At 36.0% G+C, this 23,995-nt stretch overlaps 2 protein-coding genes and 1 non-coding gene across 4 annotated transcripts in view; 2 read left to right on the forward strand and 1 right to left on the reverse strand.

Moving 5' to 3' along the window:
- SSB (small RNA binding exonuclease protection factor La) overlaps positions 1-10,529 on the forward strand; it is a 14,558-nt gene extending 4,029 nt beyond the window's left edge. The window contains exons 3-12 of one of the 2 annotated variants that reach the window (XM_069080148.1): positions 1,754-1,857; positions 1,944-2,118; positions 2,370-2,477; positions 2,575-2,675; positions 6,015-6,086; positions 6,535-6,577; positions 7,110-7,250; positions 8,005-8,191; positions 8,890-9,024; positions 10,117-10,529. In XM_069080148.1, the coding sequence (XP_068936249.1) occupies positions 1,754-1,857; positions 1,944-2,118; positions 2,370-2,477; positions 2,575-2,675; positions 6,015-6,086; positions 6,535-6,577; positions 7,110-7,250; positions 8,005-8,191; positions 8,890-9,024; positions 10,117-10,205 (1,155 nt within the window). In that variant the 3' untranslated portion in view covers positions 10,206-10,529. The remainder of the gene's footprint in view (positions 1-1,753; positions 1,858-1,943; positions 2,119-2,369; positions 2,478-2,574; positions 2,676-6,014; positions 6,087-6,534; positions 6,578-7,109; positions 7,251-8,004; positions 8,192-8,889; positions 9,025-10,116) is intronic. The other variant, XM_069080149.1, reaches the window with a different exon arrangement.
- METTL5 (methyltransferase 5, N6-adenosine) lies at positions 10,206-23,706 on the reverse strand. The gene is made up of 7 exons (XM_069080150.1): positions 23,333-23,706; positions 21,245-21,359; positions 20,586-20,767; positions 19,280-19,362; positions 16,976-17,027; positions 10,901-10,950; positions 10,206-10,306 (listed from the first exon to the last, which is right to left on the reverse strand). Exons 1-7 carry the CDS (start codon positions 23,430-23,432, stop codon positions 10,268-10,270), a joined length of 621 nt encoding a protein of 206 aa, XP_068936251.1. The 5' UTR covers positions 23,433-23,706; the 3' UTR covers positions 10,206-10,267.
- Positions 15,727-15,831, forward strand: LOC138155599 (U6 spliceosomal RNA). Its single transcript, XR_011166888.1, has one exon. It is a non-coding gene; the product is annotated as a U6 spliceosomal RNA (small nuclear RNA).
- Positions 23,707-23,995: the final 289 nt, after the last annotated feature.

Raw genomic sequence — 23,995 nt, forward strand, 5'->3', positions numbered from 1 at the left:
ATTCTTTGGAGTCCTGCTGTCTAATAAATGGTTCATTTGGTAAACTATAGGTAGCTAGGTGGAGCACTGGGCTTGGAATCAGGGAAGACTCATTTTTGTGAGTTAAAATGTTGCCTCAGACAGTTATAAGCTGTGTGACCCTGGACAAGTCACTTAACCTTGCTTACCTTAGTTTTCTCATCTGTAAAATGAACTGGAGAAGGAAATGATATCTTTACTAAGAAAACCTCAAATGGGTTCAGGAAGTTAGACATGATTGAACAACAGTCTGATAAACTAATAAGTTGGTGGGTGCTTATGGTAGGGCTGTAGAAAAGAACACTGGACTAACAGTAGGTTCTTCCACTACCTTGATTTATGATGTTGGGTAAGTCACTTAAACTCTTTGGTCTTTAGTCATTTTTAATATCTCTGACACATCTATAATATGAAGGGTCTAGCTAGGGGTGGGGAACCTGTGACCTTCTAGGTCCTTGGGTGTGGTCTTTTGACTGAGTCTAAGTTTTACAGAACAAATCCTTTCATTAATAAAAGGAGATTTGTTCTGTGAAGTTTGGATTTAGTCAAAGCGGGGACTTAGAGGATCATTTTTGGCTTTGAGGCCACAGGTTTCCCATCCCTGTCATAGGCCTTTGTATTATGAAATGCATAGTCTTTCTCCACCTTATTTGTATAAATCTTCCTGACAGCATAATTGTCTCCAATAAACTGAGGTTTCTGATGATTTTACCATTATAATAACATCAGTTAGAAAGTTGCCCTGTTCTTTAAAGATGTAATAGCCTTAGAAACACATTTTCTATGTACTAAGTTTTAAGTAAAGAGTTAAGAATTCTTGTCTGTCTGAACTGCACACTTAATCTTCCCATGGTCCATTCCTTAAGGAGTGAACAAACTTTAAAAAAAAGTAGGTGTGAGATTTGGTGATAGGGAAAATAGTGATACTTGATGGCTCCATTTTATATACCTGATTATCTGGTTTAATCCCTTTTAGCTAGCAACTGAATTTGACATGAATTTTTTTCTTTGTTAAAAGAAACTATTCTTTGTTAAAGGTGTGAATTGTTGAGTTTTTTCCCTTTGTTAAACTGAAACTAACTAAATATTGATAATTGGGGAGGAACAGTGCACTGGGAGATTTTATTATAACTGAGATACTGCTAACTCTGCCATTCAGGACTAGAGCATAGATAAATTAGACAGTCACCAACAGATAAAATTATTTTCAAAGATTTATTAATCACAAATTTTCATTTATCTTAATTCTAACATGCATGTGCATACAGTTACAAATTGTCATTGAGAGTTGACTGATCCCTTGATATAGTGGAGGTCCCATTTTTGATGGATTTCTAAAGAAAGTCACCCAAAAGCAAGCTTATGCTGCCTGAACACCTTTAGTAAGAGAGGCACATTTCGTAGCATGTCCTTGAACTCAGTGCTTTGATAAATGCTCTCTGACATTTCTATATAGACAATTCTGCAATTCTAATGATATGCATGGTCCATTTACTTAAGCATCTTCCAGGATCTTCAGTAATTTAAATCTTTCTGATTAGTTACCTTAGGTTATACATCTTAATAGAACATTTAAGAGGAATTGCCTTTAGTGTGTTTCTAGGTCACCCTATCCTTTATACTGGTTCATATATATATGAAGTTGTGACATTCTTCTATAACTAGTCAGAACTTAAGTCAGACTTCCTTTCTTTATGAATATTTACAATGACAATATGTTGTAATCATTTTACAGTACTATTTTGGTGACTTTAACCTTCCACGAGACAAATTTTTAAAGGAACAGATCAAAATAGATGATGGCTGGGTACCTTTGGAGATAATGATCAAATTCAACAGGTAAAAATCTTTGTAAAAAGTCTTAGGCCTCTCAACACTTAATGCTGCTTTTCCACTATGACATTCTCCCTCTCTCTCTTTTTAAGATTAAGCAAACTAACAAAGGACTTTGATGTGATAAGAAGTGCTCTAAAGAAATCCAAGGCAGAACTCATGGAAGTTAGTGAGGATAAAACTAAAATCAGAAGATCTCCAAATAAACCCCTCCCTGAAGTAACAGATGAGTATAAAAACGAAGTAAAAAACAGATCCATCTATGTTGTAAGTGTAACTTCTAGTATTGGAGTTTACATTTATTCTTTAATAACTGTATTTGACATGTAATTTTCCCATTGTAGATTTATTTCTACTGTAAGATATAAACAACTTAATTGTGCTATTTTGCCATAAAGTTGGCATGCTTGATTGAATTCTATGTCTTCTCAGATTTTTTTTTATTACTTAGCTGAAATGTCATTTTCTGGATATTGATATTTATAATTAATCATCACTTCCTTCTCTGCTCTCCCCAGAAAGGTTTTCCAACAGATGCAACCCTTGATGACATAAAAGAATGGTTAGAAGGTAAAGGTCAAGTACAAAATATTCAGATGAGGAGAACACTACATAAAGCATTTAAGGTATGAGATTTATAAACTTCTTTGTAAAGAGTAAAATTCTGGAATTTAATGAAATATTACTAATCTGCTTCTTTTAAAATAATTTATTACTCAATAGGGATCAATATTTGCTGTGTTTGACAGTGTTGAATCTGCCAAGAAGTTTATAGAAACCCCTGGACAAAAATACAAAGATACAGAGCTGCTGATACTCTTTAAGTAAGTTAGTGCTTCAACTAATATTAAATTAGGTGAAGTGGTAAGGGAGGGGAGCTTTCAAGTGCAGCATGTTGGGAACTTTTAGGAGTCCTTATAAAGATATGGCTTAAGTCTAACTGACTTATTTCGTGTGAGATGATTGCTGCATGAACAGTGAGTACCATCAGTGATAAATCTATTATTGTTTTACTTTGATTTAACATGCATATGCTGGGAATGTTTGAGAATGTTGGGGTGATCTGTTGCACAACTTGGCATTTTGTTTCTGGCTTTATACTGGGTATTTTCATTGGCAGTTTCCTGAGAATGCCATGTTTTTATCCACTTTCCCTGGAAAGATTATAAGTACCGTATTGTCAGAAATATTACCACTGTTGAAAAAATGTCTTTTATACTGAGTTTTTTACTTCATCAAAATTTAATTGTAAACGTCATTCTATGAATTCTTTATTTAAAAGACCAAGTCTTGCCTTTTTTTTTTTTTTATCATTTTCATTGTTTTCTGTGGCTGAGGGCTTCCTATGTAAACTTTCTTTCTGAGCTTCTGTAGGCTTTTTATGCCACTTAAAAGGTTACTGTTGAAGCAGTGACTGCTACAAGCCAGTTCAATTTGCACATAAAGTTTTAGCAGCATGTTTTAGGGATAAGATTATATGAGTAGTCAGTAGAATGCATAGACAGTAGTATATGTAGACTTGAGAAAGACATTCATGACTACCTTCCGATTGAAATGGGTGGAAAAAAGGACTACCTGATAGTACACAATTTTAATGGGGTTTTTTTGGGGGGTTAAGTAACTTGCCCAAAGTTACAAGGCTAGTTTTTTTTGTGTGGATGTTAAGTGTCTAAGGCCAGAACTGAACTCAGGTCCTCCTGACTCTGGGGCCAGCACTTACTCACTGTGCCACCTAGCTGGCCCTTTTAATGAATTTTTAATCTGTAATTTTCATAACTGTAAATATGGAGCCAATCAGTTTCACAAAGGAAAAAAATAATGTCAAAAGTGAAATTGGTTTGTTTGTATGTAGCCCATTGAAACAAGTGGACTCAAATGTTGATGATGGATGTCAGCATACAGCGAAGATTTTAGTGGCATGCCCCACAGGGCTTTGTGATAAACATTTTGAATGTATAGAAACCAACAAAAGTCCTGTTTTGACTTCTGAGATGTTACAAAGTTAAGTCCTTCATTTTCGTTTTTAAAAAGTATACAAGTACAAAATGAAGACATTTCTTGGCAAAAGCTCTGAGGATTGTTGAAAGCAAATTAAATGAGCCAGTGGTTTAATATGCTTGCCAAAAAAGCTATTTTATATTCTGTTAATAAAACTATAGGGTCTAGAAAGGAATATATTCTTGCAGTCACTTTCTATCCCAGACTGTAGGGGAAGAATTGTGTTTAGTTCTGGGCCCTGCATTTCAAGTAGTATATTGATAAACTCATTACCCATAGTAGGGTAATCAGTGGTAAAGGAGTCATCAAACCATATTAGGTTAGAAATAATTGAAGGAACTAGGTAGGTTGTTTGTCTTGGGAAAAAAAAAACTTGAAGGGGAATATTTTGGAAGGGCTGTCAACTAGGAGGGAGGGAAGTGGTAATTGCTATTTTTGAAGCTTCTGTGGGCATGACAAGGTAACAGTGGGTAGAAGTTATCAGGAGGTAGACTTGATTCAGTATATGGGAGAATTTTCTGTATTATAGGATCATCCAGAGAGGAAGTGGATTATCTTGTGAGTTTGAATTTTTTTAAATTACTCTACATGTTTAGTTCAAGCTGTGGACCTCAGTTTCTACATCTTTAAAATAGGATGAGTAACTAACTTTTCTCTGAGGTCCTTTATATTGTTAAATAAAGGAGAGTCCAGAGGTGAACTGTCTAAGGCTACTGTAGAGAGTAGACTAGTTATCAAGTGGGATTTCTTTATGGTCTAATGGTCCTTCTACCTAGAAGACTGTGATTGTGATACCCTGTTAAGCTGCTTTTAACATGTCAAAGTGCTTTTAATGAAGATTTAACTTAGATTTGATATTCTAGGCTCTTGGGTTTACTTCTCATGCCAACATTGAAACATTTTATTTCACATTGCTAACATAATCCTGATTGTCTAACCTTGAAAAATATTGTTCTTATAGGTTGAACATATTGCAGCAAATCTTTGCTCTGATCAGTCTGGCAGCCATAGTGTAGCAGAAAGGTCAGACTTGTATAAGGACAACTATGATGAGAATCAAGGAAGAATTAAATAATCATAAGGATTTTGGTTGTATATGGATGGATTGGGTTAATATAGTAGAAATGATGATAATCCTTATTATAGTTATTCCAGTATTAAACAAGATACCAAGAGGTTTGTTTTTTTTTTTATAACTGTGTAAGTATATATATAAAAGCACTAGTGTTTGATACACCTGTAGACAATCAAAAATAGGGGAAGAGATTTATTCTGTTGTGGAAGAGAGATGAACAGAGGGAATTATTAGGGATGATATATATTAAAATAAAAAATAACTGAGGGGAATATTTATGGGAATTATGACGGACAGAATCTTGGAATAAAAAATATCAAGGAACCAATAAAGTTTACTAGTTCACAGTGAGTAAATGGTCAAAGACTCTAAATTTTATCACTTGAAAAAATGCCAAACCTTCCTTTGGGATGTGTAAGTTAAAATTAAACACTACCTCATACCTTGAAATTGGCAAAAAGAATTAAAAGCTAAGGAACTCTAGTGCTAGATGGATTTTGCAGAACCAGGGTCACATTTGTTGCTGATGGGAATGTAAATTTCTAAGAGAAGAATTTGGCAGTTATCAATAAAAAAAATAAAAAGATAAATCTTTTGGTCCAGTAAATTCCAGAAATCAAATCATGTTCACTGAAAAAGAAATCTTTCAACAAATACTATTAGGAATAGAATTGGGCAACGTTGGGAGTATGTTACGTGGAAGTATGGTGAAAAACCAAAGAGCTCTCTGATTAAAGATCTTCATGGGGTCTTATCTGATTTGATAATTGGTTCAATACATCTTGTTACATTAATAGGATACTATACATATAATTAAAATTTTAAAATATAATGTAAAGCAATTAAAAAAAAAACAGAACCAGAGGACAGTGGTAACTATGAACATGTAAGAGAAATTTAATCAGTTATTACTGGTCCAAGAGCCCTGTGCTTGTGTGGCCTAGGAGATTAGCCCGAACATAAATTACTTTCCAGGGTGGTTTTGTTGTTCTCTCTCAAACCAAGTGGGAAAATCTCTTTCTTATTTTATAGTCAATACTGTTTAGGATTTCTTACTACACATTTAATAGCTCATTTATCTGTCCTTTAGGGAAGATTACTTTGCAAAAAAGAATGAAGAAAGGAAGCAAAATAAAGTAGAAGCCAAAGCAAAAGCTAAACAGTAAGTATTGTGGAAGTGAAATTTAAAACTATGTCTACATACATTTCAAATCATGTACCAATACCCTTCAATGTATAGTATGTGGTAGATCACCTCAGAACTTGAGGTGGCCATTAGATGTTTGGAGGGAGAGTTAGTTTAGGTGGGCTCTTTTGTAAAAACTAGATCAGGCTCTGAGACTGAGCTATTTTAAGGTAATGAGTTTTGAGTTTAGAGAGCTTAAAACACTTGGAGGGAACATGGAAATTCCCAGGATGATTTAAGGAATACAAAATTGCCAGATTTAACTAAATCTTCATAATGGAGAGTGAATTCTAACTTGGTTATTGGTTAGCTTTGTGACTTGATGAGAATTACTTTGCTTTGTTATTTGTTAGACTGAGGTGTTTGAGACTAGATCCTTAAGATTCTTTCCAGCTTAAAATTCATTGATGCTATTATTTTGTAGAGAGCAAGAAGAAAAACAGAGGCTAGCAGAAGATGCTGAATTGGCAAGTACTGCATTCTTGTGTATAAGTATAATGTTCTTTATCATTCAAATGTGTAAATCACAAAGCTGGGTTAGTTATATCTTCTGTGGTTAAAAGTAACCATTTTTATTGTACCATAATAGTACATGTAACAAAGTGAATATTTTAACAACTTGTAATTCAATATTTGTAAGACCCAAAGTACTACTTACCTAAAATTTTTATTCTCTAAAGAACATAATTTGATTTAATCATCTTTGGTAGATGTGATTTGTAGAAGAAAGAAAACTTTTAGGGAAAAGGGGATAATTGCCACCTTAGTCAACAGCTGTTTTGAACATCTTTAGGTCAAAACATGCCAAATTCTTTAGAGTTTTGAACTCTGATAACTTTTGCAGGAATTTTCAGAAATTTTGAGTTTTATATTATCTTATACCAGACTTTTACTTACTTATTTCCTACATAGGTAGAATGACAATAATTTCTCTTACGGTTTTTAAAAAGAAACTTAGATTTTGATTCCTCATAATAAGTCTTATTTGTGGTTCTTCAGAAATCCCTGGATGAAAAGATTGGATGCTTGCTGAAATTTTCCGGTGGTTTAGATGACCAAACCTGTAGAGAAGATCTTCACACACTTTTCTCTAATCATGGAGAAATAAAGTGGATAGATTTCATCAGAGGAGCAAAAGAGGTTAGAGGTGTTTTATTTCAGCAGTTTAAAAAAGCTGCATTGAGAAAGAACCATGATTGCTTTTTTCTTAAGAATTAAATGCTCTCCATTGACTTTTTTTTCCCTTAGGGGATGGGATGGGGAAGGGGACTCAATTTAAGTCATGAAGCATTTTCACTTGAGTAAATGTTCTGTGTAGACTAAGTGATATATATAATCATTTAAGAATTTCGAGCAGAAGCTTAAATAGGAATTTTGATTGGGACAGAAAAATTTAACAAAGGTAATTTTTGCATTGTTTTAATGGGGTAGGGTAAGTTGAGGTTTTTCTGGGGAGCCTTAGAAGTTCACTTCTCAAGGTGTGGGTATTGGCAACTTATTTGTGAGTACTCTGTTTTTGTCTCTGATAGCATTTTTGCTATCTAATATCTTGAAGTTTCAACAGTGGAATTTAGACAGGTGTTTCTTCTTTAGTTACTGTCTCTGGATCTGCTATTGTGATAACTAAATAAATTTATGGTATTAGAAGCATCAGGTGGGTATTTTCCATGGTATTATTAAGATCTTTAGAAGAGTAGATTTCAATCTAGGCTAGTTTACTAGCTTAAAAATGTTAACTGATAAGACAGGAGTCCTTTATGAACATGGGGAGAGACAGTTTGAATTTATCATATCATTCTTTGCAGAGCTATAAAGATTTTTTTGCTTTCCTATTTTAATATATACTTGGGGATTTAGCTTAGAATGTAATACGTATGACTATTGTTTGATACAGGGAATAATCCTATTTAAAGAAAAGGCAAAAGAAGCACTGGACAAAGCCAATGAAGCAAATAATGGAAACTTAAAATTAAGAAACAAAGATGTAACTTGGGAAGTATTAGAAGGAGAGACAGAGAAAGAAGCTTTGAAAAAAATCATTGAAGACCAACAGGAATCCCTAAATAAGATGAAGTCAAAAGGTAATTGAAGTTAAATTGAATTGTAGAATACTGTAAGATTATTTAGTTTGGATCTCCCTTTTACAGTTGAGGGAATTAAAACCAGGTAACTTAAATGACTTGGGAATTTTAAAACCCGTTTTATTGATAATATGAAAAAAGGATAATGTTTTTATGGGTTTATTTCAGTTTACTGACGTTACTAATTATTTCAGCTTTTTAGCTGAACATCTGCAAAAATCAGTAATATTATTTATTTAGGCCTTTTTGGAGTGGGGAAGGCAGGGCAATGGGGGTTAAGTGACTTGCCCAAGGTCACACAGCTAATACAGGTTGTTTCTGAGACTGGATATGAACTCAGATCCTCTTGACTCCAGGGCCAGTGCGCTACTCACTGCGCCACCTAGCCATCCCAGTAATTTTATTTCTAATTAGCTCATGTTTATTCCCTCATTTTAAAAAAAAATTGGCCAAAATCAGTTTTTAAAAAGTCCAAGCACCCATTTATATTAAAAATTTTTGGACAAACTGACCATTTTAATCTATAATGGAGAAATGGAGACTTTTCCAATAAGATCCAGGAATAAAAAAGCCAAGGATGTCTATTGTTACCACTGTTTAATATAGTTCTGGAAATGCTAACTACTGCATAAACCAAAATAAGAAACTGAAGGAATAAGTATAGGTTAAGTTTTCAAAATCTTAACTCCTTTCTACAGGTCGAAAATTTAAAGGAAAAGGAAGAGGAAGTGGTAAAGCTGTCCAGGGTACATCCAATAAAGGAAAAATACAATTCCAAGGCAAGAAAACAAAATTTGATAGTGATGAAGAACAGGAAAATGGTGATGCTGGAGGTAAGCTTTATTTATGTGAGAACTTTATTACAATTTTCACGATGTTGCCTTAGGATGACCCTTTTAAAACGCAAAGTACCAGGGCGGGCCAGGTGGCTCAGTGAGTAAGAGCACCGGCCCCAGTGTGGGGATGACCTGGGGATCGAATCCCGGGCTCAGACACTTAAAACCACATCCAGAAATAACTGGCCATGTAACCTTGAGCAAGTTACTTAACCCCAATTGCTTTAAAAAAACAAAACAAAACACAAAGTACCGAATTGGTGACAGAATATCCTAACTCTTTAAAGTGTGGTGACATTTAAAAAGGAACATTCAGAACTGATCTGATTGTCAGTGAAAATAAGCTCATACAAAGAAAGCAAGTTCTGTATGTTGCTAACTGTTGGCAAATGCAGTCCAAACTAAGAAGAATTTCAATTTTAAATTAAATATAGCATATATATTTTTCTGTTCAACCCTTAACCACTTTTTAGGGTTGTGAACTATATATCTTTGTAAATGAAGAAATTTGGTTCTTCAGAAGATAAAGACTTTGTAATAGAATTAAAGGAGTGGATAATTGGCTTACCTGTATGGTACATTCAAGGATAGATTTTTTTTTCCCCCTTCCAATTTATGGAGAAAAATCAAGGCTTTAAATACTTGGATAAAATTAAATCTCTTGGATTATTTAGAAATTGTCTTCTTTTATGTTGTTCCCTATGTTGGAAAATTGGTTTTGAATCATAGGCAACCTTTTGTGAACATTAATAAACATTTTCCGGGGTGGCCAGGTGACACAGTGAGTAAGAGCACCGGCTCCAGAGTCGGGATAACCTGGGATCGAATCTGGGCTCAGATACTTAGCACCACATCCAGAAATAACTGGCCGTGTAACCTTGAGCAAGTTACTTAACCCCAATTGCTTTAAAAAAAAATGTTTTTCTTGAAACTTTAACAGCTTCATTTGTAAAAATTAGCTAATTATCAGAAATACTTTAAAAATTAGTACCAAGGACTCTCTAGTTTTGTGGTATTTAATCAGATCTTTGCAATCTAAACTTCAAATTTTAATGTTTGGTCTGAATGCAATTAAATATGTCTTTATAGGATCCCTTAAAAGGACACGAGAAGAACCTGAAAAAGAAGAACCTGCAGCAAAACAATTGAAAACAGAAAATGGAGCTGGAGACCAGTAGCTTGATAGAAAAATTTTTATTCCTTTTAAACAAGTTTTAAGCTGTCTCAGATTTGGGGGTCTTTAAAAAGAAAACCGAATGAAATCCACTTCAATATCCACCTATAATAGAAGGAAAGACTATTTTTGTTTAACTTGTTTTTGTTGTCCAGGTATCCTTACTCAATCTGGATGATTTTTTTATATGTATAGTTTTGTTCATGATAGCAAATGTTGGCATTTCAGACACTGATCTGAACATCAAAAGAAAGGTTCTTTCAGTGAAGCCTGGTTTGTAATGTTGGAAATACCAACAAATAAAATGTATACTATATAAAAGGCAAAATTGTCCTGTTATTTTTATATGGTTTGCTTCGTTTTTAACAAAAGAAATCAGGCTTTGTTTTCCTTAACTGTAGTTATCCCCAAGAGAAGTTTGGGTTAAGTGTGTATATAATATGATCCAATATATAGGACTGTTCAACATCTATGTAATATAATTTAATTCTACAAGTTTTTTTCCTACCCTTTGGGCAGGATTTGGGCAACATCTACCAACTGAATAGTTATCTACTTTAACATGTTTGTTTTAAGTACTCTGTTCAGATACCCACCTTTTAACTTCTCATTTATGAATATCCAATCATGATCTCTAAGGTCCCCATTATTTCTGAAAGTGTCATCTTTTCAATGGTTATGTCATAAATTTTAACTTACTGTTTTTTTCTTATGAAATTTGTATGTTGCTGGTAGGTCATACCGTAGTTCTGGGAAGAAAAAAACAATGATTTAATTCAAAGACATCATTCAAAACTCTAGTTTCAAACTGGTTCTTTAAAAAGTGGGTGCTGGGACTGCTAGATGGCGCAGTAAATAGAGCACTGGCCCTGGAGTCAGGAGAACCTGAATTCAAATCCTGCCCCAGACCCCATTTGCCCTGCCTTCCCACCAAAAAAAAAAAACCATCAAAAACAAATTTGTTTTTCATTTCCCTATGCTATATAATCAAAGAACTCTAGACAGTTTTAAAGGTTCTGTCAGTTCTAAAACTCTAGCTCTACTGCAGGAGTTTTTAACTTCTGTCTGAAGCCTCTGATAGACATTTTTAAATGTTAAAATGACCAAAATAAATCCAAAGGCCCTAGATTAAGAACACCTGCTCTATATGAGGCCTATAAGCAAATGACTCAATGACATCACACCTCTAACTTTTTAAAAATACAAAATATATTGACTGAAAAAAGCATGAAAGCCATCTTGCATAATTCGGAAACAATTAGTGACTAGCCTTGGCCTTTAAGTTAAAAACTTGAGGAAAGATAGGAAATAAACCCAAGGTGCTATTGCTATGAAAAGCCAGGAGGCTTTCTAATTTTGCCTTTCTAACTCCATATTAATATTAGCAGTAAGGTACTAGGTTGTTGGGAATGTACCTCCCTCTAAGAGGTTTAGAAGGATAAGCACTAGCTTTTAAAGCTGTGGCTGTATGTAAAAGACGTGACAAGGCTAAAATTCTAGTTAAGGCATCTTCAATTATTATGATTACTATATGGCTCAGTTTTTAAAATCTCCCTTTAATTCCTTTTCACATTTTCTAGCTATGCTCCTATGTTCAGATATTTTACCTACACTGAGAAAATGGGAGATTTTCCTCACCTTTTCCATTCTTCTATATGTTTTAAAACTGCTTTCAACATTCTTGTTCCTTCCCTTTTCGACTCTGAGGAAGGTAATGTCCTTTTCTCTGCTTTGATGCCTTTCCTTCCCATTTTTTCCAGGCCTTTGTAATAGCACCCACTTGATCTAATGGGTTCATATCCAACATCACAAGGGAAGGACCTATTCTACCTCCACAGAACCTTGCATCCATCCTCTTCTATTCTCATCATGTCTGGAGTCCAGATCCTTGTTAGCTCCCATCCGGACCAAAAAGTTTTTTTTAACATTCTTTCTACCTCCAATATTAATTCTATCCATTCTCCACACAGCTGCAGGGCTAATCTACTTTTGCACAAATCAAACCACTTCACTGCACAAATCCTTTCAATGACTACCTAATTTCTTCTGAATAAATAACTCCAGACTCTATAGACTGGCATACAAGGCTAACTACAAAATTATAACCTCCCTCTGTCCCCTTCACTCACCCTTCATGTGTATGTTACAATAAATGTTTTCTAATTGCAAACATTCTGTAATCTCTAACCTCCCCATTTGTTTTCAAGCAGGTTGCTATTCATGGACTGCATCCTCCACCCAGTCAGTCTACTGTATAACCTACACTGACTCACAGTCAATAAGAATTTATTAATCACACATTCCTTTGCCAGGTTCTGTTCCAAGTTCTAGGAATAAAAGAGAAGCCCACATTGTAAGGGGAGAGACAAATATACAACAGGGTAAGAAGGAAATAATTTGCAGAGACAGAGCACTAGAATTAAGACTGGTTGGGAAAGGATTCTTAGAGAACACTAGATTTTAGTTGGGACCTGAGGGAAGTCAGATGAGAAGGAATAGCATTCCTGGCCTGAGGGACAGCCAGAGAAAATGGCCAAAACTGAGAGGTGATAGAGTACAAGGGTGGGATGAGGGGATTGTAAGGTGTAAAAAAGATTGGAAAGGTACAGGGGAGGATAGGTTATGAAGCACTTCGAATCCCACCAGGGCCAGCAGTGGGGAGGAGGGGGCCCACCTCGGTTGGACCTGTGCTTTTAGGAAAAATTACTTTGGTGGTTGATTGAAAGATGGAATGGGTTGGGGGGAGGGAGAGGTGAGTCTTGTTACAGGGACACTCACCAGCAGGCTATTGCAGTAATCCATGTGTAAGGAATGGAGGGCCGGTATGAGGGTCATGGCAATATGAAAGGAGAGAAGAGGACATATTTAAAAGGCGAAATAAACAAACCTTGGGAAGAGACTGGGTTTGGAAGTAGGAAGATAGAGAAGGGTCAAGGATGATACCTAGGGAGAATGGTGGTGCCCTTGACCACAGTAATGGGGGATTTTAGAAGGAAAGATAATGAATTCAGTTTTAGACATGTTACATTTAAGATGTTCATTGTACATTTAGTCATCTGAAAGTTCATCAAAATCTTCATCTCCAGTTGAAGATGCAAGACAGGTTAGCAGAGGTCAGAGAAAAAGATAAGGTAGATATGAAAATCATTAGCATAGAGAGGATAATTAAATCCATGGAAGGTTGATGAAGTCATGAAATGAAACGAGAGAAGGGGGCCCAGGACAGAGCCCTGTGGGACATATATGGTTAACTGGTATTGAAATGGACATGACAGCAAAGCCAATTATAATTTAATAGGAGTGTTTATTAACTGTGGTGACTGCCTCCCCAGTAGGGAAGACAGCACTGAGTCTTCTGAAAGGTAGATTTTTATAGAGCTAGGCATTGCTAATCAACAAAATGTGGTTCCAAGGGGGGGGGGGGTACCATTTCTAGTAAAGTCTTGGGTACCTAACAAGAACAGACTTGTATCTGGGCTAACAAGAACAAACTTGTTATCTGGGGTATGTTTCTAGCAACACAGGTGAAACGTTCCCTCACTATTATGGCCTATTAGGTGGTTTCCAGGGACCCTGGTAGGGGTCCCCTTCTAGCAGGTTGCAACTGGGAGGGGGCTTTGGTGTATAATTTCTGATGGGCACTTCAGTATGACCCAGATAAGGATCCAGCAAAGGAGACTGAGGAGTGGTCTAACAGGAGAATTAGAAGAGAGTGGAGTCCTAAAAATAGAGGAGAGAGAATAAAGGAGAATATCAGCAGTGTCAAGCTGTAGAGGTTAGTTAAAATAAAGATTGAAAAAGGCTATTGAATTCGACAATTACATCACTGATAACTCTGGACACAGCAATTTTGATGGAATGAAGTTTGATGTCAGATTGTAGGGGGTTAAGAAGAGAGTGAGGGGAAGAGAAGAGAGTAAGTATTTGTATAGTGTGCCAGGCACCATGCTAAGCACTTTACAAATATTTCATCCTCACAACAGTCATGAGAGGTAGCGCCATTATCCCCGTTTTGCAGTTGAGGAAACTGGTAAACAGGTGAAGTGACTTGCCCAGAGTCAGGAGAAGTGGAGGCATCTGTCTCAAGAAATTTAGGGCAGGAGTGATACTGGATGATATTAAGTGATATGGAAGGATCCAGTGAGGATGGGGGAGACATGATCATGTTTGTAGGCAAAAGAAAATGAGCAAGTGGACAAGGAGAGACTGAATTGAGGAAGCAGGGAGAACAGACGGGGGCAACTATTCTGTTGGAGACAGGATGTAATGGGATCATTTGTTCATGTAGATGGGTTTGCCTTGGTAAGGAATAGAGCAACTTCTTTGTGTGAGATGGGTAAAGGAGGAGAAAGGGGCGGAAGGCATCTGAATGAGATGAGATGACAAAGAAAGTATTTCACAGTGAATGGCCTCAATTTTTCCAGTAAAACAGGCAAGGTTCTCTGCTTAGGGAATGGGGGGAAGGGGAGACTTTGGAGGTTTGAGGAGAGATGAAAAGTTCTGGAAGAGCAAGTGCAGAAAGAGGACTAGAAGAGACAGAGGAGTGAAGGAATTGGAGGTCAGGGTGTAGAGGTCAGAGGTTGGTAAAGAAAGGCAGGAGGAGAGGGATTATGATCAGATAAGGAGGTTTCAGAGTTCTTAAACACGGTGGTGGTACGTTTGTGGGTAGAGTTCAAAGGTATGACTGTGAGTGACTGAGGTGATATGAGGAAATGAGTGGTTAGGGTGTTTAAAGAAGAGTCAATATGTACGCTGAAATCCACTAGTACTCAGGAGTTAGGGAGAAAAGAAAGATACTGAGCCATGCACTGAAGGAGGGAGGGAAATGTCCTAGAGAACTATAGAGAACAGCTACGAGGATTTTGATTGGGTAGAGCATATGGATTATATGGACCTTAAAGAAAGAGAGGTTACAAGAATTAGTGGTAGAGGAAGAATCTGCAAGCAGCAATGGAAAAGAAAAAGTATTTCAACTCCCTTAATTAGTGAACTGAGGGGACTGAGAGAAAGTATAGCTAGTACTGGAAAGGGTAGCCAGGAAAGTTGTGTCATTAGAGGGTAGTCAAAAGTTTCAGTGACTGCTGAAAAATGGAAGAAAAAAGAGGAGAGGAAAAGACTCAAGATAAAGGCAAATTTACTACCTATGGAACTAGCATTTCAGAGGGCACAGTGGAAGGTGGAGTGGGCAGCTTCTGGTTGGAACTTTAGAGGATTGAGAAGAATGGGAGTAAAGACTTAAGTGGTGGGGAAGGATTTCGATGTTGACCTACAGGGGTTCAGAATCACTGAAAAGTGTAGGGTGTGACCAGGTGTGAGTGTTAATCACTGAACTGAAAATGCTACTTTTCTTTCCTGAAAAGACTGGAAGGACATGTGCATCATGAGATAGTAGTACCAAAGTGCTGGTTTTTCATTTGCTTCAGTAGTACAACCCTTTCTCCTAAATTATATTAAGAAAGCAGCAATAAATACACTTAAAAATCTTAATGTGAAAAACATATTCTTGTGATTAATCTTTGGAGACAGTTTGCTTCAGCAGTGCATACATTAAAATTGGAACAATATAGGGTAAATTAGCATGGCTCCTGTGCAAAAATGACATGCAATTTTGTGAAGCATTCCATATTTTTTTTTCCCTGTATTTTTGTAACAGTTTTTGTTTTCCTTGCTTTGCCAGTTGTGGTTGTTTGGAGGCACTGGGGAGGAAGTAGGAGGGAGAAAAGGTAGATCTTCATTTGAATTAACACATTCAGCAAAGACTGGGACACAGCTATCACAGAGGATGAAAATGGCAGGAAAGAAGCCAGCTTTTGGTAGCTGCCATTATTTGCCTGACTAGACAGCCAAGTGACTCAAACATTTTCTGACTAATACTGATATATTCCTGCTATATAACCACTATAATCACCAAAATAAATGTATGGTATGAATACTGTTTTACGAGGAAGAACCCTAGAGTATAATCTTTATTTTACTTCATTTATTTCAAGTGCATAGTTGGTAGTTAAAATGAAAAGATAGTACATGAATTAGGTGCTAACAGAGGGGCAGAAACAAAATGGAAAAGTTGAACACTGTTTACTGGATTGTTTAAACAAGAAAGTAATACTGAGTTACACCGGTATTCTGGGCTCCTGTATCCAAGACTCCAGATCAGATAACCAAATAAAATGTGTTAGATCACTCTAAGCAATTAATGAAATATAATTATCATTGTCTTTAAAATATTTTTAATAAGTCAACATAAGGTTTTCCTCTTTTAGAAATTCAACAACAAAACTTTAATATTCAGCCATTGTGGATGCAAGGAAACAACACATGGTCCCTGAATTCACAGAATTTATGGACTGTGAAGGGATATGATAGACACAAATAAGTATAAAACAAGGCATAATCTGAAAAATCAGTAGAGAGATAAATTTGCTTTTTATGGAGCTTAAACTGTTTCTTCACATTAGGGAACACAAAGGAAGAAAAGCCACTTTTTTTTATCTCCTAAAATTTTTTCTTTTACCCAAGCTTATCCTGAAAGACAAGCCCTGTACAGAATTGGGATTAGGGAATCAGAATGCCATATAAGAATTCTTTCTAGCAAAAGCTCACCCAACCTTTGAGCCATGCCTAATTGATTACATTGCAAAGTACATGTTGTATACTATGTCCTCCCAATTCTTACATAAAAATGTTGGCAATGACTGGATATCTAATCTCCACCCCAAATAGCATCAGGCTTCCAGATTCAGGATTATTTTAAAGAAAATTCAGGATTCTTACCTGCTATAACATCCATCTTAATTTGCCATTCATCTGCTTTCTTTTGAATATGCTAAACAAAAAAAAATTACCTTTAGTTGGTTCACTCCATCTGAGACAAAGTTTAGTTCATCATGCATATATTAAATATATTGGAGCTTTCTACTGATACATACTCTCATCAAGACTCATTTTTTTTAAAGATTAGTTTTATTGCATAACCTTTTTAAAAATATAAGAATAAAGAATTTTAATATGGCTAACAATTTGTTAAAATGCATAAGGGGCTTTCCCAAATTGTTGACTGCTATATCAGTTAACAGCAGTGATGGAGCACTATTTCAATTTATGAACTTAATTAAATAAAAAAAAAAAACTCAGGACATTCAACAAAGATTGGAACTAACAGTTGTCACTGAAGACTTATATTGGAGCTGATCTAACAGAAGGATAAAACATCCTGTCAAATTTTACTAGTTAGCCAAAAGCATTTGTTTTGAATATTGGCTTACTGATTCATTTACTGTGTAAAGAAACATAACCTGTTTACTTTGGATTCAATTTCTGTCTTCAAAGTAACCAGCAATGAGAGGTACCATCAAGAACTGTATTTATATCTGGCCAAAAAGTGACTATTCAAGCCTGAACAAGTGACTTAAATTTCTCAGAGCCCCAGGCAACTTTCTCAATCTATATAAGTGGTCTGTATGCACCAGGGAGCTAAATATTGAATTCATATAATTTATTAACTAGAAAAATTAATAAATTTCCTCAAATTATTCTCCATCAGAAATACACTGACAAAATCAGATCTAGGTTAAAAGAAAGTATGTAGGTAATCGATTAATTTTTTCCTATATATTCAGATATATGTGAATTATATATAACTTTAAAGTAGTTCCATATAATATAACATTAGCTAGAAAACATTTAGTATGAGTATTAAAATTTTAGAAAGCATGAGATGTTTGTAGGAACCAAAATTTATTTTTAACCATTTAATACATCCAAAAAATGGTGAAGGAAGGATTAAGTGTCTGGTTATTACAATAAGAACTGGAAGATAGCAATAAGAAGACAGTAGGGATATGATATAGAAGGAAAAAGTCTAAAGTCATCAACTCTGCTGAAAAATTAAAGTGAAAAGATTATATTAGGACAAAAGTAGGTAACCAATGACACTAAGTAACACAAGTGTCATTAGTTTCTTCATGTAAATTTTTTTTCTTTTCAGATTATATTTTTCCTTTTACTACTTTTTCTTCTTTTTTCCTCTTCCTAGTCTCTGCAGCCCAAGTAGCAACCAAGGCCATCATTTAAGTCTACTGACAGTAATCACATCTAAAGAGCTTCTGCTTCCTTAATTCAAAGGTTAGGAGTTAGCCATGGAATGGATTATACAAGGTGGCATTGTAAGAACCAAGGAACAGTGAAGGAGAAAAAGAAAAGACCAGGGATTGTATTAGAAAAACCAAAGGAATCCTACTGATGGATGTATTGCTAAAAAAATAATGCATAGCCTTGGAATTCATCAGCTTACATATGATTGGATAAACTAACCTGTGTCCAAGAACTCTTTAATTTATAATTATCTACTCAACAAATATTTCCTGGATACCTACTCTTTCAGACTATCACAGTTTCAAACCTGGAAGAGATCTTCCAGCACGCAGCACTTAAGAAGTATTCAATGTTGATTTGACTAGCATTATCTAGAGAGAGAAGTAAAGACAAGTGCTGGATTTAGAGTCAGAGGACCTATATTCAAATTCTGGCTCTGCCACTTACCATGTAACCACGAACAATCAAATTACCTCTTCAGGTCTCAATTCCCCTTTGGTAAAATGTGGGGGATGAACTTGATGACCTTTAAGGTCTTTTCCAGCTCTAATCTATGATCCTACATCAGCTCAATTTTTATAAATGAAAAAACAAAGAACAAGACACATTAAGGGAGCTGTTAAAACTCATATAAACAGTGAGAGAGCCAAGACTATAACCTAGGTTCCTGGTACAATGTGCCTTCTACTACTCCATGCTATTATCTCCTAATTAGGGTTTGATTAAAGTTGTTTCATTATCTGCTTCCTTTTCTTCCAAATAGTTCCTATCTATCCAAATCTTAGAAAAAAGAAATTAATCTCTGTGGTTCTGTGGAAATCCCTAAGTCATAGGTGGTAGCTATTAGCTAAGGGGAATACTGCAGCAACTGGGTGGCATGTACAAAAAATCAAATACAGTAGACATCTCTATTACTTAGGGTTCACAACACTGTCATTAGTTTGGGAAAGTATAATAAAGGAAAAGCTAATGGCTTGGACTTACTTCTCGGGTTGAAGTTTTATGTAAGGAATAAACTGCTACTCTTGCCATTTGTAAAGCAATCTTCAGAAATGACATATCCATACCTATGAAGGGAGTAAAAAACATTTATATTTAATCTGCTGCCAAAATGTTGGATTAAAATCACTCACTGGAATTTAGAAGTACATATTCTAAAAAAACTATGCTTTTTTTGGCTCACAGAAGAAAAGATCTTTATAATTAGCCAAACTGATAAATTTAAAGGATAATATAAAGGTGAAGTGACAATAGCTAACATTTATATATCATTTACTATGTGCCAGGTACTGTGCTAAGTGCTTTAAATTATTATTGTCATTTGATCTTCATAACAACTCTGAGAAGTATGTGATATTATTATCCCCATTTTACAGATAAGGAAACTGAGGCAAACAGAAGTTAAATGACTTACCCAGGATAACACAACTAGTAAGTATCTATGACCAGATCTGAAGTCGGGTCTTTCTGACTCCAGGCCCAGTGCTCTATCTCTCTGCTGTGCCAACAAATTGTCTCTACAAACTAGTAGTATACTATCTTCCTCCCTCTAATAAGTACCTCCTCTCCCTTGTCACCATTTTTCTTTATCCACTATTTAAACCCTGTAAATAACATCTAGAGAAAACCATGAACAATGCTAATTACTACTAATTGTGATCAGGGGAAACAGATTGGTGTGCCCACTTCTGAAATATCAGATAAGGGTATTAACCCCCAGACAGAAACTTTTTTTTAAAAAAAGCTATCTACTGTCAAAATAACTGAGGATGACTAAACCATTATAAGAGACCGATTTCACAAAATCTGATCTCTTTAGTGAAAACTTGGGTAGCAACACAGGATTCAACTTACCTTAACTGTAAGAGTGAAAATACACAGCAGTAATTTTCTCATACAAAAATCTTTGCCAGGATTCAAAACTTACTTTAAGTTAAATGAGACCAAAGTAAGTTATACCAAGTGTCCTAAATAGAGTCTGCAGGTGAATTTGGCCTATTGACCACTGAGGTCTCTGAAAATCAGTAAGTCTGTGAAATTCTGTGAGGTGTTCAGTTTTATTCACTTAATAGTTTTTATTTAATATAAATTGGTTAAAATTAAGAGTAAAAAAGTGAACAGTTCAATTCCCTATCAATATATAAAAAAACTGGAACAGTGATGCCTATAGAAAAGACTAACTTGTCTAATGACAGTGTCTGATCACTTTCCCGAAACATTCAATGATTTCTTTTTTAAACCTAACTTCTCTATAAATATTGCACCAGAACATCTGTTTCTTTTAACTAACCTTTATTATGCTTGGTTCCAAAGGGAGGATTCATGATTATAGTGTCAAAGGACTTGGATAATGAATCAGACAAAGAACACACATTGCACTGAATCATGTCAATATTTGTCAGCTCAAACTCAGCAACATTTCTACTAAATATTTCTAATGCGTCTTCATCTATATCAAATCCGACACACAACCTGTAAACGCAAAATAAAAAAGGGCTACTTAAATATATGTTTCAAAAATAAGGGTTTATTACATCTTAAAAAAAATACATCAATATATTTACTCTGATATATTTTGGTTAGGAAGGGTATGCTCAACCAGAAAGAATATGGGAAGAGGCCAACAGGTGTCACAGTGAATAGAGCCCTGGCCCTGGAGTGAGGAGGACCTGAGTTCAAATTGGACCTTAGATACTTAACGTTAACTTACTAGCCCTGTGACCTTGGGCAAGTCACAATCCTAATTGCCCTGCTCCCTCCCCCCTCCAAAAAGAAAAAAAAAGAATAGGGGAAGTTTATAAGTTGGTATGACTAGTAATCAGATTTATTCTTAGCATTTCTTATAAAATGTACTACAACATCTTGTTTCCCACACGTTTTAATATAGATTGGCATATTCCCATAAATACTATTCAGTTGGTCCCAGAAATTATGTACTGAATTACTTACCCAGCTCCTAACACTGCTGTTCCAATACTAAGCATTCCACAACCACATCCTAGATCTCCAACCACTTTGTTTTCAATGTCATCATATGTGTTATGAATTGTATATAACATACATGCTTTAAAAAAAAGGGGAAAACAAATTAGAGATAAAACATACAGGCAAGGCTAGTGATGGAAATCCAGTCAGAAAAAAATGATTCTTTTTAAAATACTTTAATTTGTCTTACATGAATACTTCGAAGTGAAGTACGCTAATTTTTTTTTTGGAGGAGGAAAGGTAGGGCAATTGGAGTTAAGTGACTTGCCCAAAGTCACACCGCTAGTTTTTGTGTTAAGTGTCTGAGGCCGAATTTGAACTCAGGTCCTCCTGACTCCAGGGCCGGTGCTCTATTCACTGCACCACCTAGCCTGACCTCTTGATACACACTATTAAAAGGGCTCACAAAATGTAGGAACTTGCTATGTCACAAAAACCATCAAAATTAAATTGCAGAACCAGCCTCTACATGAAAAAGCCACAGAAACTATGCATCCCAAAATAATAGCATCTTTTCATCAAAATGTCCTCTAAAAAGGGATAATCATTCCAAGTATACCTTTTGAAAGGAGCATCTTAAAATACCCAAATTTTCTCCAGTGCCAGAATCAAGGTTAGCCAAGACCTACTGATACCAGCTTATATTAGTCAACTGACCTCAGGGATGGAACTCGGAAAACAGCACTGTTTCCAGGGCTGCTCAAGTCACCGTTAATCATCAATGTTATATTACCAAAAAAAGCTCAATAAATGTTCATAAAAGTCCTATTCAATTCTTAACAGTTGTTTTTGGTGCAAAGTTTGTTGGTATACAATGTTTTCAAGCAGGTTCAAAGAAAACACACACACACTGGTTAAGATCCATAATAGATCTTGCTAGCTGAAAAAATTTTTTTTCTATGATAGTTATAAAAAGCTTCCTGAATAACATTCCCCGAAAAAAAAGTAGTGCTTTTTAAGACTGAACTTTTGTTCTAAATTCTTAACTTATACAAATTAATAGTTCCTCACATGTAGTCAATCAAGAAGTCAACGTTTATTTTAGTGCCTAAGGTACTGTGCTGAACTTCTAGGTATACAAAGAAAGATAAAAGTAATTTCCTGCTCTAAAGGGGCTTATAGTCTAATTCAAGAGACAATAAGCAAACAACTATGTACAAATAAAATATATGATGGATAATTGGGAGATTATCAATAAAGAGAAGGCATTAGGATTAAGGGGGGATGAGAAAAAAGCTTCTTGTTAGAAGGTAGTTTTGTCTACTCAAAACTCAGTCAGCTGAGTTTTGAAGGATGTCAGGAAAGTCAGGCAATGGAAATGAGGAGAGTTCCAATAATGGGGGGGGGGGGGGGGGAGGTAGGGGGAAGAAGAGTACCCGAACAATAAGAGTCCCGTAAAACTTGCTTAACTCTGCAACATGTTGGGGAAGGTATTTATTTTTTTTTTAAGCTTGATTTTCCACATCTATAAAGTGGATGATAATCTTGTATTGTAGAGGAAATTTTGCAGTGAATGAAGTGCTAGGTTTGGTTAAGAGGACCAGAGTGTAAATGCTACTTCTGATACTTAGTAGCTTTGTGACACCTCTAGGCACCTCAGTCCTTCTCGGGGTTTACTCATCAATCAAAGAACTGTCTGTCATCTACATTGGTGGAGTCAGCTTCCCATGCAAAAATTACAGCTCCTTCGGATATTAACAAGTTAATATTAGATAATAAGATATGATAATAATACTTGCCCTAGTTACCTCATACAGCGCTGCTGAGAAAATAAAATTAGATAGGAAGTAAACTCTGGATTACGATTACTGAAGGAGGCAAACACGACGGCGTAACGGAAGGAGCTAGATCTGGCGGCAGGGAGTCAATGTCTGGATCCAGACTCCATTACCTACTGCCACTGACCATTTCGTTGCGCCTCAGTTTCCTCATCAGTTCAGGGGGTGGCTGTGGGTTTGCGATTCCTAACGTTCCTCCTACCTCTAATCCATCCCTCTGCCAAAGGTGCTGCATTTCCCAACCTGCACTCGGAGCTTGTGGGGACAACCTTACCTGCAATGTGGGGCCTGGTCGGATACTGTTCTAGAAGTAATTTGGGCTTCTCAAAGCCATCGACTTGTTGCAAGAAACTTTCCAGTTCCTTCCGTTTCATTTTTTCTTCTGGTTACGAGAGTTGTAATGGGGAGCGGAGGAAGGGAGGGCGGAGTGTATCTACTTACACCCGAGAAAATACTTCAAAATCATCGGATCCGCACTCCCAGCTCAAAGCTTTTGGTCTCCGCGGCGACGGCCCTCTCGGGCTGCCGCAGCTCCTCCCTTCCCCTCAGGTAGCAGTGCCCAGTGCCCAGTCCCCTCCCCCAACTCCAGATACCAGACTACGCCGCTCAGGTTACTCTACATCCGGTGCCTCAGGCTCAGCAGTCCCCAGGCAGAATGGAAACTAGGAGCAACGCACCGGAGTTCCGGTGTCGAGGAGACTGCAATGCAAGGCCGGCAAGTTGTCATCTTCTCAGAAAAAAATCCCATTGATTTACACTCATGGGATTTACAACTAGAAGGAACCTTAGATGAAGAGAATCTGATACAATCCCACCCCACGCTCCCATAAAAATGCTTGTGGATTGGAAAAAAAAATTAATTAAAAAAAAGGTATTTATATTGGTCACTATGCTAATTGCTAGGTGCTGTATAGAGCTAAAAAGGATAAAATAATCC

The sequence above is a fragment of the Petaurus breviceps genome, unplaced genomic scaffold (assembly GCF_028583685.1).
Source record: "Petaurus breviceps papuanus isolate PSGF00001 unplaced genomic scaffold, PetGlider_PUasm1.0 91133, whole genome shotgun sequence".
Taxonomy (NCBI): Eukaryota; Metazoa; Chordata; class Mammalia; order Diprotodontia; family Petauridae; genus Petaurus; species Petaurus breviceps.

Excerpts from the sequence above, each read along its gene's own strand:
- METTL5 (XM_069080150.1), bottom strand. The coding sequence starts at position 23,432 with ATGAAACGGAAGGAACTGGAAAGTTTCTTGCAACAAGTCGATGGCTTT. Across the intron at positions 21,360-23,332 it reads GACCAGGCCCCACATTGCAG|CATGTATGTTATATACAATT; the intron begins GTAAGGTTGTCC and ends TTTTTTTTAAAG. Across the intron at positions 10,951-16,975 it reads TAAGATGGATGTTATAGCAG|AACTACGGTATGACCTACCA; the intron begins GTAAGAATCCTG and ends TTTTCTTCCCAG.